Here is a 19,450-nt window from a genome sequence, read left to right as displayed (position 1 = left end):
GCTATTGTCTGCGTATGATTCATCTCGCCGTAAATGTGCAGTGACATCATCTTTTACGCACGGTGTGAATATGGCGGCTCCCGACGGAGCTCAAATGTGACAGAGGTCTTGTTTTTAGCTCCTTATACGTTGTTTTTAATCAAGCGTTTTTTAAATAAAAGTATACAAACGATCCCAAGTACTGTGCTGAATAGACGACAGATCATTATCTTGATAAATGACATGACATTCACGACTACGTGCGCATGTCTCACGGCTGTTAGGATTAAATGTAGTGCACATCATGTATACATCCAATTGGGATAGATTACGTCCTATGTAAACAGTTGACCAGAGATCTCCAATTGGAATGACAAAAAAGTCTCCATGTAAACCCAGCTACTGTGTGGTTGGTCCGCTGAAGAGAATGCCCTTCACCTGTCAATCAAATATATGTTGACGTTCGCTATAGTCAACTATTGGTTGAATAACATGTGCCACTGAGATTATGTTTAATAAACAGTTAACATTCCTGTGTTTGTGTTAACTGGGGACTAACACAAACTACAACAACTCGGAGAGGCACTGACGTTTTAAATGACTTTGCCGGGGTGGAGCTAGCTGTTTTGCTCCTAAACTTGCTAGCTCTCGGCCAGGCTAGCAAACACAACAAACGGTTAACTTTCCCTTAAGTGTGTGAATCTACACGCTGCACATGAAGCAAGGCTGTGGAGTATTGGATGGAGCCAACACCTGCAAGAGTGTACCGGACCGCCGTCGTTCGATGAGCCCACTAGCGGCTAATGACACAACCATTCAACTCTGTCAGCTCACTGTGTGATCCGCACACTAGCACATCACAACAATGACCATTTATCGAGTCCGGAAAGACTATCATTGTCCATTTTATTTATCGAACAATAAGTCGATATAGTAATTATCGTGACAGGCCTGGGCCTAAGAAACACGTTCCTAAAGTACAACCATCTCTTCTACTGACATTGAAGAATAGGGCGCTGTTGTACACTTAGTAACTGCTTTCATGCATATATTTATATTCTTAGTGGATAAATGTTTTTTTCATCCATTGATTTACAGTTTGAGGAGCATCATTTTAGCAGCATTATGAGCATCAAATTGAGTGGGAAAAAAATGACACTTCATATGAGAAGTATAAACCTTCCAAAGACTTTCCTCTTGCTCTTTTCCAGCCCGTTTTATAGCAGCAGCGACACGACTGGTGCCAGCCAAATTCGTTTGGAAAAGTGTATTTACAGTTAATGACTGCTCATGCAACACACCATAGTCCCTGGGAAGAAAACAGTATTGGGTTACTGATCAAACTCATTCCCATCTTGTGCTGGCAACAGCTAATGTTCACACTGATCTGGTAAGTCTCAATGGAAAACTCAAGTGAGACAGAAATACACAACCACAACATGCACTGCAACACACACTTGTACAGAGATGTTGTGCAAGTTCACTAAATATGGGGAAGCTGGGAGGGTTTAAATGTGAGGACGTGATGCTATCCAAAAGTTTACTGGGCAACTTTTACTGGACTTTCAGAAAGAACAATGCTTATAATTAGGTCTATCAGAGGCTTGGAAAAAGCCGGCGCAGACAAACAAACATGCAATCATTTAAAAAAAAAAAAAAAAACAGAAATGGGGACTATGTTAGGTTGTATGAGGCAAGCGATTGTATTTGAGAGAAGTTGCAAAACCTGATTCAATCAGCATGTGCAAAACAATTTGCAGCATAACCACCATATAGCTCTCAGGAGTCTGTCTTTAAATCACTGCTCAGTGAGGCCTTCATGCTTGTTATGACACTCTCAGTAGTTAGAGGTCACCCCAGGGCGTGATCACATCACCGACAGTGCATCTGAAGGACAACACCAGTGAGCGACACACCCCAAACCATTTATTTGCCCCTTCTGACCCTGCATGCTGGGCCTACTGTGGCTATTCCAAGTAATGTTTTCTCATTGTAGATAGATTACTGAGGAAGAGCTGCTGTGCCTGAACCGGATTATTCCCCCAGGCTAAAGCTGCCTGGCCCGAAACACTGTCTGCGTCTATACAGTCAACACAAATGTTTACAGCAAACTACTGCACTTCTCCCAGAACTTGCATTTTAGGACAAGTTTTCCCATTAATGAGAGGAGTCTGCAACACTGGCATTCCTCCCCTCTCAGTCACTCCATTCCTCCTACTCAGTCTGGACAGGGGGAGGTTAGGGAACCTCTTTTGGACAGCTGTGAAATGGGTGGAGGGGGTTCTGTCGAAAGAAATCCACTTTTCCCTCGAAGGCTCAAGCCCACCAAAGTCATATAGCCGGAGGTTGCCCTAATGAGACTTTCTTAACCTCTTTACACCTCAACTTATCCAGTTTCTTCCACTGCTCTGCGTTTCCATACCATCCAACATAGATTTTTTTTTTTTTTATTACAGTACATTATGTGCTATAAATGAAATTTCAAAAGATCTAATGTTGTTGATTGGATGTAAGCCATTTCTATATTTGAAGTTATCTTGCTAATGGGTACAGGATCATTTTGTAAATTGATCCAAGTGTGAATGGACTGGATTTAAAAAAAAAAAATCAATTAAGTTAAATCAAGGCGGCACGGTGACCGACTGGTTAGAGCGTCAGCCTCACAGTTCTGAGGATCTGGGTTCAATCCCCGGCCCCGCCTGTGTGGAATTTGCATGTTCTCCCCGTGCCTGCGTGGGTTTTCTCCGGGCACTCCGGTTTCCTCCCACATCCCAAAAACATGCATGAATTGGAGACTCTAAATTGCCCGTAGGTGTGAATGTGAGTGCGGATGGTTGTTTGTTTGTATGTGCCCTGCGATTGACTGGCAACCAGTTCAGGCTGTACCCCGCCTCCTGCCCGATGACAGCTGGGATAGGCTCCAGCACGCCCGCGACCCTAGTGAGGACAAGCGGCTCAGAAAATGGATGGATGGATGGAAGTTAAATCAATTCTAATACTACAAGCTTGCTATGACGGCCAGTAATGAAAAGGTAGTGTCCAAATTATTACATTACTTAATAGACTGTCGGCCTAGCGGCACGGTGGCCGACTGGTTAGAGTGTCAGCCTCACAGTTCTGAGGAGCGGGGTTCAATCCCCGGTCCTGCCTGTGTGGAGTTTGCATGTTCTCCCCGTGCCTGCGTGGGTTTTCTCCGGGCACTCCGGTTTCCTCCCACATCCTAAAAACATGCATTAATTGAGGACTCTAAATTGCCCGTAGGTGTGAATGTGAATGTGTATGTTGTCATTATCATCCCTCCCAAGCACCAGCAAGTACGGCACTTTCATGGCGGTATTAGACCATCACAGCAATGTTTATAGGTCAGTAAGTATAGGTAAACTTTTATTTATTTATGATACTTTTGTACTATACTGGGTGTTAAGTCCATTAAATTGAGGTTCCCCTGTATTTTTATTTTGTGCTGAGTGAGAGATGGTACACTGACCCCCCCCCCACCACACAACAACCACCACCGCCGCTGCCGTACCCCCCGACCCCACCATGCTTAGCTCCCATCGGGACATTCTCTTATCAACCCGTTGTTTTGCTAGTTATTGCGGCATACACAGGAAACCCACTAACCTGTTTTCGTAGTTTAGTCACATGAGGTTCCGCATAGGGCGGATAGGGTGTACCACACAGCGAGCCTGTATGGCGACATCAGCGCCAGCTTCTGGTGTGAGGTATAAAATAGTTTTCAGACAGCGACAATTGCTTTCAACAAAATAGGGTGGGAGAAGTGAGTGTCAAGTGGGAAACTTCGCACCCCTGACCCACCATCCCCTATTTCCCAACCCTGTCACTACTGCTGAAGGCAGCATATTGGTAGAATGACTTGGTCCCTCTATTCCATGTCTGTGCCATTTATACCAAACTGTCTCCCAAGGAAAAGGCAGATAATTCCACACTTGAACAGTTTGCATAAAAGAGTCTCAACACAAATACAACCAGCCACAAAGCCACTGTCCCCCACTCCAGAACCAAAATTGGTACGGTACTGTCATCAGAACCAGCAACATGCAGATAGAAAACAAACAGCACTTGTTTTTTCACTTGATTGGACAGTTAATCCTTTATAGTACATCTACACTGTTTTTCGTACAATTCTAGTTTCTAATATATTTTTCTTGTCTCAAGTTTGTCAAATTGTGTTTTAACAGTAAAAGACAAGTAAAAAGCACATGTGTTTTAGCTAATTAGTGGTAAGTTGTACCTCCAGCTGTGTCACTGAGAATCCAGCTGTTTGTTGAAGCACTGACAGACCAAAAGTGCAGCTGACTCCTGTATGTGAGGCATCAATTATGTCCCTTCTCTGTGTCCCACCACATCTGCTACATATTAGCGTGATGCCATGCAGGAAAAAACACAATTCTTCTGTAGTCTAGTGCAGCCAATCAGAAGGTGATTGGGAGGTAGTTTCCTGTTTCCTGTTTTACAGACAGTATGGATTCCAGTATCCCTGCTTTGTTTACGAAAGTCATGTATTCCTTCGGTAAACTAAGGGAAGTCGTCATTTGGCAGAGTGTCCCAACAGTAAGTCGCTCCTACACAAAAATGTTCAGGTCCGAGTCATTAGCCAACCACATGAAAAGAAGACAATGCAGTGAAAACGGTGTGATGCAAGGGTTGCACAGGCCAGTAACATGACGGGTGCTAGGTGACTAAAAAGTGTAAACTCTACTGTCGTCACTACAGGTGGAGGACTCACAGCCTGAGCTTGGAAGTGAGGACAACAGCAATAACAGTATTGTTTGTTATTAAAAAGGTGTAAATATTAAGCCATAATAATCTATTTTTCTAATGATATGTTGAAGGGGTTCTTCCAACCAGCTTTACACAAACATACATTTATACGTCAATGCATAACTGAAATGTTTTATTTCTCACATTCGTAAAGAAAGGAGATTCAGAAATGCAGCCACATTTTGTAGCAGCTCGACCGTTTTTGTTGGTGTGTGTGTGTGTGTGTGCATGCGAGTACGTGCATGTGTGTGTCCCTTCTGTCACACAATGGAAGTCATAACAATTCGGACATCGCAGCCAGGATGAATGGGGTGCCAGATATCAGTGAGATTGTTCCTTATTGACCAGGAATAGCAATTAGCGCACACACAGGAAATTAATGTGCCACTGAATGGATTAAAAAGGCAAAAAAAATTAGAAACATACAGAGCGCACCCCCTCTTAGAAGAAACATTGACTATGATTACACATGAATTAATAGCCTTAATTTCTCGTGTATAATGCGCACCCCCAAAGTTGACCTCAAAATTCTGGAAAACCCTTCAACCTATGTATAATGCATTTTTAGAATGCATGATTTTGCTCAAGTATTATCTGTATTTTGTTAGTTTTTTCAAATAATTATTCTGAAGTTAAACACCTTATTTGAAATCACAGTACTTTCCTTTTATTTACTTGCTCTTATTTTGAAATTCACAGCCCAACCTTTATTTCGTAAATGAGAAAACACACAGTTGTGCTAATATGTTTGATTATGCAGGCAGGATTTGCAAGAAGTGTCCAATTCTTTTAAGAAAACATGAAGGACCATGCAAAACACATTTTATTTTATTTTAATGGGATTCAAATTAAACTGTCAAGCATTTCAGAAAAGCATTATCATTAAACAAAACATAAACATAAAGAAATTAATGATGGTTGTTGTTCTGTTATAAGCCATTAAAAAAAAACAAGCAAAACAATATTTCACAAATTCTCCCTGGGTATGTAAACTTATGAGCACAATTGTACATATATCCAGTGATATGTACCCCTGTCATATTGGAATGAAAGTGTAGTCTACACCTTTTTCATAACCTCTAGGTGGCATACTAGAATGAAAGTGTGCAACTTTTTCATAACCTCTAGGGCGCGGTGGAATAGTGGAATGAAAGAGTACAGCTTTTTCAGAACCTCTAGATGGCAGCATACATTGATAAAATGTGAAAGTCTTTTTCATTTTCTTCTATACCAATGTATAATGCGCACTATTGACTTTTGACAATTTTTTGAGGTAAAAAATGTGCATTATACACGAGAAATTACGGTAATTTGAGTGCAAGGGGCGTCACTTAACTGAAACCATTTTAATTTCTTTTTAATTAAAAATGGCAAATCACTTGGGGTTTGTGGGGCATCAAATATTTAATATTAAATCATATATGATAATAATTACCAGGGATGGGCAAGTACTGATACCAGGTATAGGTATCGGGCCGATACTGGCCAAATTTCAAAGTATCGGGTAGTTTTGAAGGCTGCTGAGACATGCAACTATTTATGCCAAAACAATCTGACATCAAGTAAGTCCTCCTCCCTAGTATTTGGAGCACAATGTAGCAGTTTAACACATCGGCGAATCATCATGTGCATCAGAAGGAAAGAAAGGTCTTTGTTCACAATTATCTGTCATTGCGTTAATTGAATTGTTATATATCAAATGTGCTAGTGGTATCGGTATCAGAGAGCACTTAAGAGTACATACTCGCACAGGCATGGGTCTGCAAACAAGTGGTATCAAACATCCTTAATAATTACTATGAGGTTGGTCTGAAAAAAGAGTCAAACTAAAGATTTTAAATTGTTTGGGAAAATAGCATTTATTTTCAATGCACGGAAGATGGATTTACTATAATTTCTATAAAAAAAATTCTATGTTACTATAATTTTACTGAAAGTTAATAGAGACTTCAGACTTTTATTAGAGAGAGTTACTGTAATCACCAGAGCTATTACCTATTATAACCTATAGGATACACAGCCATTCAGTCCAGACCACTACACATGTGGCATTGAGGCAAATATGCTTCATGTTCTAGAGTGATCATTTCTAAAAGGGTCAAGAAAGCTCTAACAGACCTTTCACTGCGATGCATTCAGCATTTATGGCTTCATTCATAACAAATACGGTGTGTGCACTTACAAGTCTCTTGCAAACCAGGGTACCCATTGGAGAAATCTAAATATAGCAAGCTATTCAAACAATCAATGACTATGAATATGGTGGTTGTTTGGGAACGAGGAATGTTACGATGTCCATGAGAAGATTAAATCTCCATATAAATGTTGCATGTTTACCCAGGATATGCATATATGGACGCAAATATAGGCATTGCAATTGTAACACACGACATGACTCTTGTATGCCAGCTGCTACATTCCCACAGTCCCCCCACCCCCTACAGGGCTGTATCAATCTCTTTTCCACTGTATGCTCATTTGTTGTACAGTCTACACAAAAACGCATGTGATTTGAATTAGAATAACATTAACAAGACAGATCTGTCCCGCTCCTCCAGCCCTCGGTGCCTATGTGGCCCAAGAATGAGGAGCCATTCATAGAGGCGCTCAGATTGGGGGTAGGGATTTTTTTTCCTTACCTATTTTTATTTTAACGCTCTGAAAAACCCGCAGACCTTCCTCTTCTACCGCCATGCTCTCGCCGGATCGTAGTTCCCTCTCGTCGGCTTGACAGACACGTTCCTCCACGCCGGACGCTTATAGCCTCTCCAGCGATGGGATATTCCAGAGGTTTTGCACATCTATGCATACATAGCAGAGATCACACTCCGAGCCGAGCACTGTTCCGCCGGCTAGTTGAGAACAACAGGACCGCTACGGTCTCTGTCCGTCACGCAGCAGCAGCAGCGGCAGCAACAACCGCGGGGGTGAGCTTCAACTAGCTTCACGAAGCCCCGCCCACATCTACGAGGACTGACAGTGGAAAGGAAGTCAGCCACGAGTTGTGTTCAAATGACGAACAACACAACAACCGGCACGTTCTGGTAAGATCCCATGCAAGAGCTGTATAAAACAAAGATGAGCGTATGAAGATATGAACCTTCACTTTGGATTGTCTGTCATACAGATATTATTGTAGGCAAAAGTACTCACAGTCTGCACTAATTAAGTATCTGTACTGTAGATGTACAGATTCTTGAATTGTATTTAAAAAACGACTAGTAAGTAAAAGTAGCACTGATTCGACTCATTAACTAGGAGAACAAAGTATGTACTCTGAAATTTCCTAAAGTAGCCTACAAAAGTAAAAAATATTTTTTTCTACTGTCAATAGTGTATGACACCCATTTTGATAACTTGGCAGAGTACACAAAACACTTTTGTGTTTTAAAACTGAGTGCTAGCTAGCATTTACTCAGGCTTTTATGCTATCAAAACACGTTCAATAAATATAACGAGGAAGATATAACATCCCCTCTTTGAGCTGCATGCCTATGGTGACACGCAGCTCGGAGGGTAAAAGTCCTCACTGCATTACATGTGTGTGGACGGCAAGAAAACCCCCCTCAAAAAAACCAAGGGGACCGGTACATTGTGTTACGGCGTACAATTACGACAAGGGAACTGGGAGCATACCCTTTCACAGGTAAAAACATTAGCTTTTTTTATAATTTAATGTATTGATAGTGCACGGTGCGGCCAACCGCTATTTAGAAAATGGTGACCTAACAGCCTCGAAGGAAGTCGGGAGGCTTTCCCCGCTGAGTGGAATGCAACTTGTCAATATGTATTTGTCATTGTTGGAAAATAAAGCTCTAATTTTGCTTATTTTAAGGAGGAGGAGGTGACGAAGCAGCAAAAAAAAAAAGGAATGGGAATATCCATCCATCCATTTTCCAATACTAATTTCATGGCAGCATCTCTGTCACGGTTTGTACCAAACGGTATTGGACTGGACCCAAAAGCAGACGGAGTAAGCATTTGGTAATGGTTTATATGGGTTCGCACGAGGTCTGGATCTCCCGCAGAGATGTCTCAGTGTATTAGTTTTCTACTGGCCCAAAATTCGGGATAGTGGGCCACTGCAATTATTATGCCTTCCTCCATTTCCCCCTTCCGCCATACAGGTCTCAGAAATCAGAATCAGAATCACATCACAGATTAGATCAAATCACTCCGCCCGCCCCGCTCCCATTGGAGCTTTTTGACGTCACCGCGTCAATGGTCCCGAATAGAAAAATGTTCAATCCGATGACGCGACGCTGAGCGTCAGACGGCCTCTGCCTACTCTCCCGGAAGACCGAGCTTCTCGCCCTATCTCTAAGGGAGAGCCCGGACACCCTGCGGAGGAAACTCATTTTGGCCGTTTGTATCCGGGATCTTGTTCTTTCTGTCACGACCCACAGCTCGTGCCCATAGGTCAGGGTAGGAACGTAGATCGACCGGTAAATCGAGAGCTTCGCCTTTCGGCTTAGCTCCTTCTTTACCACAACGGATCGATACAAAGTCTGCATCACTGCAGACGCTGCACCGATCCGCCTGTCGATATCCCGTTCCATTCTTACCTCACTCGTGAACAAGACCCCAAGATACTTGAACTCCTCCACTTGGGGCAGGATCTCCACCCCGATCCGGAGAGGGCACTGCACCATTATCCGACTCAGGACCATGGTCTCAGATTTGGAGGTGTTGATTTTCATCCCAGCCACTTCACACTCTGCTGTGAACCGCTCTAGTTAGAGTTGGAGATCACGGCTTGATGAAGCCAACAGAACCACATAATCTGCAAAAAGCAGAGATGCAATTCTGAGGCCACCGAACCGGACCCCCACTATGCCTCAGCTGAGCCTAGAAATTCGGTCCATAAAAGTTATGAACAGAATCGGTGACAAAGGGCAGCCTTGGCGGAGTGCAACCCTCACCGGAAACGAGCCTGACTTATTGCCGGCAATGCAGATCAAACTCTGACTCCGGTCGTACAGGTACCGAACAGCCCGTATCAGGTGGTTCTGTACCCCATACTCCAGAAGCACCCCGGACAGGACTCCACGAGGGACACGGTCGAAAGCCTTCTCCAAGACCACAAAGCACAAGTAAACTTGTTGGGCAAACTCCCATTCACCCTCGAAGACCCTGCTGAGGGTGAAGAGCTGGTCCACTCTTCCACGGCCAGGACGAAAACCACACTGCTCCTCCTGAATCTGACATTCGACTTCCCAACGGACCCTCCTCTCCAGCACCCCTGAATAGACCTTACCAGGGAGGCTGAGGAGTGTGATTCACCTGTAGTTGGAACACACCCTCCAGTCCCCCTTCCTAAAAAGGGGGACCACCACCCCAGTCTGCCAATCCAGAGGCACTGTCCCCAATGTCCACGCGATGTTGCAGAGGCGTGTCAACCAGGACAGCCCCACAACATCCAGAGCCTTTAGGAACTCCGGGCGAATCTTATCCACACCGGGGCCTTGCCACCGTGGAGCTTTTTAACCACCTCGGTGACCTCAACCCCAGAGATAGGAGTGCTCGCCTCAGAGAACCCAGACTCTGCTTCCTCAAGGGAAGCTGTGTCAGTGGAATTGAGGAGGTCTCCGAAGTATTCTCTCCACCGATTCACAACATCCCGAGTCTTTTGCACCCGTGCTTTGTCTGGTCCCTCACAGAGGATGAGTGACCCTACCAGGGGCGTTAAGCCCCAGACAATTTAGCTCCTAGGATCATTGGGACACACAAACCCCTCCATCACGACAAGGTGACTGCTTAAGGAGAGGGTATATATAACAAAGATTTGAAATAGGAAAATGCCAGTTGTCCAATTAATGTTTTTTTCAGGACTGAGAAAAACATTATTCACCAGTTTTATTAGAACATAACAAAAAATGTGTTATGAGAGTAACAGCAGCATTTTCGTCGACATCTTCAGCCATCATTGTAATTTATGTTGTACAGTATGTTTATTTTTATTCAAAACACAAAAATTATAGCTATACTCAACTTGGGAAATAGAAGTCATACAACCTGGCTATTGCATAAATCTGTACATATCTAACACATCTAAAATTTACATTAAAACATTGACAAGTAATTCTAGTAAAAACATTTTAAAACTTACAAAGCTAACTGGGGTTTAAATTTTACTTTTTGAAGATTTTGAGTTTGAGCAACGTCAGGTCAAGTAAAAGACATTGAGTGACAGGATGGATACATGTGACGATGTATAATCACCAGTCAATCGCGGTATTGACAAATAGACCTATGGCCTATTTAGAGTCTTCAGTCAACCTAACATACAGTTCATGCTTTTGGACTGCGGGAGGAAGTGGGTTAATTACCAAAGTATTGGCAAAGGACCTGACAGAATCAAACCAAGAGCCTTCCTCATTTGAGGTGAGAATGCTAACCAATGTTCCAGTGTTGCAAAATGAGTAAACCATTCACTGCAACTCAAATCTACAAAATTTAATGTACCGTATTTTCACGACCATAAGGCACACTTAAAAGTCTTAAATTTTCTCCAAAATGGACGGGGCGCCTTATGTGTGCACCGAGTTCCAACATTTATAAATGTTGTTGTGTGATGAGCGCTCCGCTTGACTTAGTTTTTTTTTTTGGTTGTTTTTTTTTTTTTTTTTGCATTTCCTGCCGACACGCTGCTTACACAGAGGAAAAGCGGACGTGGCTGAGGACAGGGGAAAGGTGCGTGAAGTACGACGCTAAAGCCACGCCCCCAGTAGGTATATATCCCCGGGTTTTTTTGTTTGTTTGTTTTTTCTTGTCTTTTTTTAACCGCTTGACTGACTGGGAGCATTTCCAGGGTGTGCATTGTGCAAAACAACATCGGTTTGGCTAAGGAACCCCGGAAATGTCACCTACAAAGAGAAACGCTTACAAAGCACAGTTTAAACAGCAAGCTATCAGTTACGCGGAGGAACATGGGAATCGAGCAGCCGCGAGAGAATTCAAGATCAACGAATGCATGGCTTGCAAGTGTAGGAAGCAGGAAAACGAGCTTCGCCAAGTCAAAAAGACAAAGCTGAGTTTCCGTGGAAAAAAACAAAAAGAAAACGCAGAAACAAGGCGAGGTGGCCCGAGTTGTAAAACCAACTCGAGCAATGGATTAATGAGCAAAGAACAGCTGGGAGAAGCGTCTCTACAGTCACCATTCGACTGAGTGCAATAACTTGGGGCTTGCCATCATTCCAGGAGGCTTGACGAACCACTGGACATCCGTGTAAACAGGGTGTTCAAAGTGAAGTGAGCGGCGTGGGAGCCATGGATGACAGATGGCGCACACAGCTTTACTAAGATTAGGAGGCAGCGCCGGGCGAGTTACGCCACAATTTGTGAATGGATTGTGGATGCTTTGGCTAACGTGTCTGTTTGCACTGTTGTTCGAGCTTTCACACGGCAATGAGACTGTCTCGAACCCGGCGTGTTTGATTGAGAACTTGCCCAGCTGTTCATTTCGGATACAGAAGATGAGGACTTTGATCAATTTGTGGATGAGGATTGATAAAAATACATTGTTAAATACTTCAATAAAGTACAACCGAACTCAGTTTTGCTCCCGCTGCCTTTTTAAAAACATTGGTTTAGTGTGCATGCATCCTACCGTATGTTTTAAGCTAGCGTATGTTTTGCCAGGCCTGCGCCCAATAATACGGTGCGCCTTATGTATGTGTTAAATACAGAAATAGACCCCGTAACTGCGACTGCGCCTTTTAATATGGTGCGCCCTATGGTTGTGAAAATACGGTAGTTAAAGCTTGTTTTAGAATATTGCATGATTTATGAATTTACGCTGAATTAGTATGGTATTTCCACATCGAGACTGGAGTGTGTCACTTTGATCAAAGCATTATCTGCCAAACTCTGTATTTTCCAAAGTCAGAATTTCTAATGGATAACTCTCTTGTCATTAAATTTGAAAATAATAATAATAATAATAATGGTTGAGGGGCATGCGTAGGCATTAATGACTCCCCCATACAACGCAACATCATGCTGATGGGTAAATTATATAGACAAGAAACAGCCCGTAATTATGGGCTTTTCAAAAAGTATAATTTTAGCTGTTGGCAGGACTGGTCACCATGCCCACAAACTTGAATTTGAACCCTTCTCTGAGCTTCGGCAATTTTTCCTACATTCTCAAGTGACTCCACTGCATCTGATTGTTAACTAAATCAATTAGATTGCAGATGTTGTTTCCAAACCGTTAAATCATTAATTGGGGGATTAGATATATTACCGATGGACTTAACCAAGATGTGGTGTAAACAAATGCTAGTACTGTACGGTATAACCATTCTAGTTTTCTGGGAGAAAATCAACAGAAACCTTGTCATCTACTATACTGGGAACTGTTATTTCCTATTTAATTTACCATAACACCGTGACAAAGATATGAAAAGAAATAACCTTCAATCCATTTACATACATCAACTTTACCAAAGTACAATGAAAGTCAGTCATAGAACATGAAATGTCCTGGATAGAAATTGATCTACTTTTCTTGTTGACATGGATCTTCAGATTTAACAGATGCAAGTCCTACCGCAGTGTTGAGCTGAACAGTGGGATGTATGTCTAGGAGGGATTTAAAGTCCATTCAGGTGGAAGGCCCAAGGCTATTATCAACTCACGCGTTAGCCTTTTGGGCCACGCCTACAAGACCATAATGGCCACAATCCTCAAAATAGCCCGGCACTGGTGCGGAACATATGACCTCAGCTGGACAAGCCAGCGATGTGGGAGTAAAGAGCAGTTGGACTTCCCCTTCACCAGAAATCACAGTTTGCTTCAGTGTTGAGATTAGCAGTGACTCCTTTAGAAAAGCTCTAAAGCTAATTAGGGTGCATTTCTGTTAGCCCGTTAGACATCCCTGAGATCAGAATGCACACTCTCCACATAGCTCTCTGAGTGTTCAAATCATTGAGCTAGTCATGTGTGTACTCATGGCTATCTGGAGCGATGTGCCCATTTTCAAACAAGATAATCATGCAAAGTCATAAATGTAATACCCCTGCTGCATAAAAATGATCACAAGCCTCATTTCATCCATCCATTTACTGCCTCTTCTGTTCATTGTCATGGATGAGCAGGAACCTATCCCAGCTGACTTTGGGCAAAAGGTAGACTACAGCCTGGACCGATCACCAGGGCGCAGGGCACACATACATACGACCATTCACTCTCACATTTGCACTTCACTGAGTAGGAAATGAACCCAAACAGCCATATGTCAGCCATATGTACCACTACACTATCAGTGACATCAAATCCCAGCAGTTGCAGCAAAAAAAAAAAAAATAAGAAAAATAAAATAATTCTGCAGGTCTACCAAGATAACCACATCCTGTATCATCTAAGATGCATGCCTGCTGCATCACACAGGAAAAAAATGTTTAGAACCACATTTTATTTCAATGTAGCTGATGTGACTACGCCCTGTGGTAGCCCACAAGCTTGTGAGTAAAACTGTATGCACTTTTTTGCTGAGGATTTTAGACAACAGGAGGACCCTAATTTATTATAAAGAAAGTATCTCAACTATCTTACAGAAAAAGGAAACATGGATCCTAAAATGTGTTTCTGTATGAAAAGTGAAGCCAAAGACAGAGGAAAGAAGTCTCAAATTCTGGATTTGAACAGATTAGTGAGTGGGTGTTTATTGTTAATTGCTGGAAATACATACTGGTGCACCACCACCACGGAGTGTGAGGGCGTTGTTACACTTAGAGTAACTGTAAAATCACTGTGGTTTGGGATAGGACCAGAGGTGGGCAGAGTAGCCAAATATTGTACTCAAATAAGGTTACTGTTACTTTTGAATAATATGATTGAAGTAAAAGTAAAAAGTACTGGTACTCCTCCAAACAATTAAAGCACTCAGTGAAACAATATTCAAGTATTGAGTAACTAGTGAGTAACTCAGTTTTATTTTTTAAATCCGAGTATGAATGTCAAAATAAAATAAAAATCCCCCAAAAAATATGAATATGCATATTCAGATATTGCTGAACAATATCCCTTAAGTTCAAACATCATAAATAATTTTTTTATAAAATAAAGTATTTGTGGCAGCACAGTGTACAACTGTTTAGCACATCTGCCTCGCAGTTCTAAGGACCCTGATTCAAATCCAGCCTCGCCTGTGTGGAGTTTGCATGTTCTCCCCGTGCCTGCGTGGGTCTTTTCCGGGCACTCCGGTTTCCTCCCACATCCCAAAAACATGCATGGTAGATTAATTGAAGACTCTATATTGCCCGTAGGTGTGAATGTGAGTGTGAATGGTTGATTGTTTATGTGGCCTGCGATTGCCTGGCAACCAGTTCAGGGTGTACCCCGACTCTTGTCCAAAGATAGCTGGAATAGGCTCCAGCACGGCCGCGACCCTAGTTAGGATAAGCGATTCGGAAAATGGATGGATGGAAAATCTTTGTAAAATAACAAATTATGGCAAATTCAGCTCCAAGAAATGTTCTTATACTATATTGTTTCTACTTATTAAACAGTGCACTGTAGCCTCACCAGGCAGATTACAAAAACAGGGACAAGAAAACAGTGGCTATAAAAAGTCTAAACACCCTTGTTCATATGCCAGGTTTTTGTGTTGTAAAATAATTTTGACTAGTATAAGACATTTTCAAACTTTTAGTGTGACCTACAATTTGTACAACTCTACTTATTTATTGTTGTATCTTTTTGAGAGGGGAGGTGAAAATAAACAACTGAAATAAACTTGAATGTGATTGACTTGGACTTGATGTTTTGATGTCTTCTTGGTCACGTCACCATTGCAAAAAAGATGTTCTGTTTTCACTGGTCTTTTATACCTGGTTAAATAAAGTTTAAATAAAATAAATATAAATATGGTTGCACAAGGATACACTTCCTCTGACAGCTGGTAGGTGGCTGTGTTCAGAAGTAAGAGATCACATTCAAGCTCATGTTCAATGTGAGTCCACACACACCTGCCACCATTTCAATTTTTAAGTGGAAAAAAACAACACATGCATAGGGCCTTACAGAAACATTATTTGCTTTATCCACTAAAATGACTGAATAAAGAAGCTGTTTGTTAACCAGACTTGATTGATAAAGTGTGTGTGTGTGTGTGAGAGAGAGAGAGAGAGCGAGAGAGAGAGAAAACAAATGCATGTTTAAAAGTTACTTGTGACCGTAAAATAGTGCAAATGTTGCCATATGCACAGCCAAAACAACAGCAAAAACATCCGTAACTTCCCACAAGGTGTTTGGTCAAGTTAGAAGTGGGTTGAAGTATCCAAATTTTGGCAGTGACAAAACTACACTGCATGTTAAAGCTGTTGTTTTTCTTACTATGTAGTGTCAACACAAATCACCCGCAGCTGTCACGACTCACTTTGATTGGCCCGCAAAACCCAATAGAAGATTTTGTGTGCAGACGTGATTTATTTGATTGGTGAACTTGAGTCAAACATGGTGGATTGGTGCAATGGCGCCCGACACAGAAGTCGAAAATGAAAGTCTGAAAATAGATTAGAGAATAGATAAATTAAAGTAGCGAGCGGCATGTAGATTATTGTAAAAGATTAAAAATATCATTTCTTCTTAACATAAATATTTGAGTAAAAGTAAAAAGGCTGCATAATAAAACTACTTTGACAAGTACAGTTTATCCAAAATGTTACTTGAGTTAATGTAACGGAGTATATGGAGCCCGTTACTATCCACCTCTGGTTGGGACCTGCACAACACCTCATGTGTACATGTCTCAATGACTCTACTTTATGGCTGAGTGGGGACTGGAACAGATGGTATGTGTGTGCAAAGTTAATCTTTCTCGAGCATTATTCTCTGTATAGGGCTTGAATCAATTCAGACTAGATTTTTCAAAATCTGATTTGATCTGCAATTAACAAAAGGACCAATGTGAACTGTGCTATCGGATAATCCTATTTTTAATCTGTGTTTTCATGAATGCATCTGTTAGGAGATGCTTTCGATTTGTGCTTGCTGCGACAGCCAAGAAAACAACAGGAAAACAGTTTCTGTCCTGTCATAGGTTACTGTCAGGTAAAAGTATATGTTTGTTATTTTAAGAATATATCATATTTACTATTATTATTATTATCCATCCATCCAATTTCTGTACTTATCCTCACTCGCAGGCACGTTGGAGCCTAACTCAGCTATCGTCGGGCAAGAGGTGGGCCGCCCCTCTACCCCACACCAGACGTCAACCGAAATGTGCAAAGCTGACAGATCTTTTCAGTGGAGGAAAGATGCAGCAGAAAGATGTGGTGGGGAGAAGGAGGAGAATGGAAAAGGAAGCCGCAGTAACCAGACCGGTAGAGATGACCGGTAGAGATACCGGGTGGGCAATAGTATTATGCATACATGCAATAGTATTATGCATACAGTGTATGCAGGACAAAGATGAGACCTAAAAGGTTAGTATTTGGAGCTTCGTTGCAAGGCAGTACGAACAACAATAATAATAATTATTATAATTATTAGGTTGTGTGCACCGGGGGCCTCTCCATCTAAATTCCCGGGCTAAATTTTGGGCCCAGTACGTCCCTGCTGGAGAAGACCGTATACTGTACAGAGGAAAACACCGGCAATAGTGCAGTGACATGGCAATAAGTATGATACCACCATCTAGTGGGCACTTGTGGTGTCACGACACCAAAATTCTGACTTCGATACAATACTTGCATAAAGAACCTCCATACCGGTACTGAAATGATACCACGGCAAAAATCTAAATCAGTCAGTAAAAGCAGTGGAATGAAAACTGACAAAACAACTTAAAATACTTTGATTTTTATGAATTCAAAACATTATGATAAACTTGAAAAATTATGTAATAATGGAATTAGCCCACTCTTAACAGTCATGTTTTAAATAATAAGATCAATTACCCGCATTATCATATATATTATATGGCAAATATGTGTGTGCTTGTATATGTATATTAATATATCCATCCATCCATTTTCTGAGCCGCTTCTCCTCACTTGGGTCGCGGGCGTGCTGGAGCCTATCCCGTAGGTGTGAATGTGCGTGCGAATGGTTGTTTGTTTGTATGTGCCCTGCGATTGGCTGGCAACCAGTTCAGGGTGTACCTGAGCTCCTGCCCGATGATAGCTGGGATAGGCTGGATGGAAAATGGATGGATTGATGGTTATTCATATTACTCCCTCGGGTTTGTATTTGGTGATAAGCAAAATGCCATTTCACCAAATTTGAACAATCCTTGATTCTGGGCAGATCATATTGTTACGTAAACAACCTGCGTAACTTTTATTTAACACATTTGTTTGTTGCGGGGCGGCACGGTGGACGACTGGTTAACTGTCTTCCTCACAGTTCTGAGGTGCGGGGTTCAATCCCCGGCCCCGCCTGTGTGGAGTTCGCATGTTCTCCCCGTGCCTGCGTGGGTTTTCTCTGGGCACTCCGGTTTCCTGCCACATCCCAAAAACATGCATGAATTGGAGACTCTAAATTGCCCGTAGGTGTGGATGTGAGTGTGAATGGTTGTTTGTTTGTATGTGCCCTGCGATTGGCTGGCAACCAGTTCAGGGTGTACCCCGCCTCCTGCTCGATGATAGCTGGGATAGGCTCCAGCACGCCCGCGACCCTAGTGAGGAGAAGCGGCTCAGAAAATGGATGGATGGATTGATGTTTGTGGCGGCACGGTGGACGACTGGTTAGAGCGTCAGCCTCACAGTTCTGAGGACCAGGGTCCCATTCCCGGTCCCGCCTGTGTGGAGTTTGCATGTTCTCCCCGTGCCTGCGTGGGTTTTCTCCGGGCACTCCGGTTTCCTCCCACATCCCAAAAACATGCATTAATCGGCGACTCTAAATTGCCCGTAGGTGTGAATGTGAGTGCGAATGGTTGTTTGTTTATATGTGCCCTGCGATTGGCTGGCAACCAGTTCAGGGTGTGCCCCGCCTCCTGCCCGATGACCCTAGTGAGGAGAAGCGGCTCAGAAAATGGATGGATGGATGGACATTTGTTTGTAAAAATGTAGTTAATGCAAATGAGTTTGGACTTTCTTTTGACATTTATGAGGAAACTCCAAGGTCCCCAACCAAATTCTGCATGGATGTTATGCCTTCAGGTCTGTTTGCATGTCTAACTGAAAATAATTCAGTAAACCATTCCTCAATATTATTCATGGTATACAGGCTTTTGGGAAGCCGTTGTATGTGGAGAAATCCCACGCAAGCATGGGAAGAACATCCAGAACTCCACACAGGACGGCCGGAGCTCATATTCAAATCCACTGTGAGGCAGATTTGCTAACCACAAATTCACAATGCTACCTGTGTAGCATATACAATAAAATTCTCAGCTGTTGTATTACATGGTGTAGCGTGATGTAGGGTAAACCCCTGGATTTCTAGGGACTGAGCCCTGCGACGAATACTGTTAAAATATGGGACTGGGAGGGAGTGGGAGCGATGTCTGTGGGAGTCAGAGGAAGTGGGATTTTTCTTAACACTCACTGGGGATTGGGAGGGAGTGGGATCAACCTCTGTGGGAGTGGGAGGGACTGGGAGTCAACACCCACTCCCATGTTAGCCTCGAAACTAAACTAAATTATCAAGAGCTGACGTTTTGGCAAACACTGGTAATGTTTGTTCCAGCATTCAAACATGGTTTAAATGAAATGAAAACTTTCACGATACACAA

General features: G+C 42.5%; 1 protein-coding gene across 2 annotated transcripts in view; it reads right to left on the bottom strand.

Annotated features, from left to right (window-relative positions):
* The window catches only part of rasa3 (RAS p21 protein activator 3), a 50,827-nt gene extending 43,149 nt beyond the window's left edge, over positions 1 to 7,678 (bottom strand). For both annotated transcript variants that reach the window (XM_061670180.1, XM_061670181.1), the window contains exon 1: positions 7,404 to 7,678. In XM_061670180.1, coding sequence (XP_061526164.1) covers positions 7,404 to 7,458 — 55 coding nt within the window. In that variant the 5' untranslated portion in view covers positions 7,459 to 7,678. The remainder of the gene's footprint in view (positions 1 to 7,403) is intronic.
* Between the last annotated feature and the right edge of the window lie 11,772 nt (positions 7,679 to 19,450).

Source organism: Phycodurus eques, chromosome 2 (assembly GCF_024500275.1).
Source record: "Phycodurus eques isolate BA_2022a chromosome 2, UOR_Pequ_1.1, whole genome shotgun sequence".
In the NCBI taxonomy this organism is placed as follows: domain Eukaryota; kingdom Metazoa; phylum Chordata; class Actinopteri; order Syngnathiformes; family Syngnathidae; genus Phycodurus; species Phycodurus eques.
This window is presented reverse-complemented; position numbering and strand designations above follow the sequence as displayed.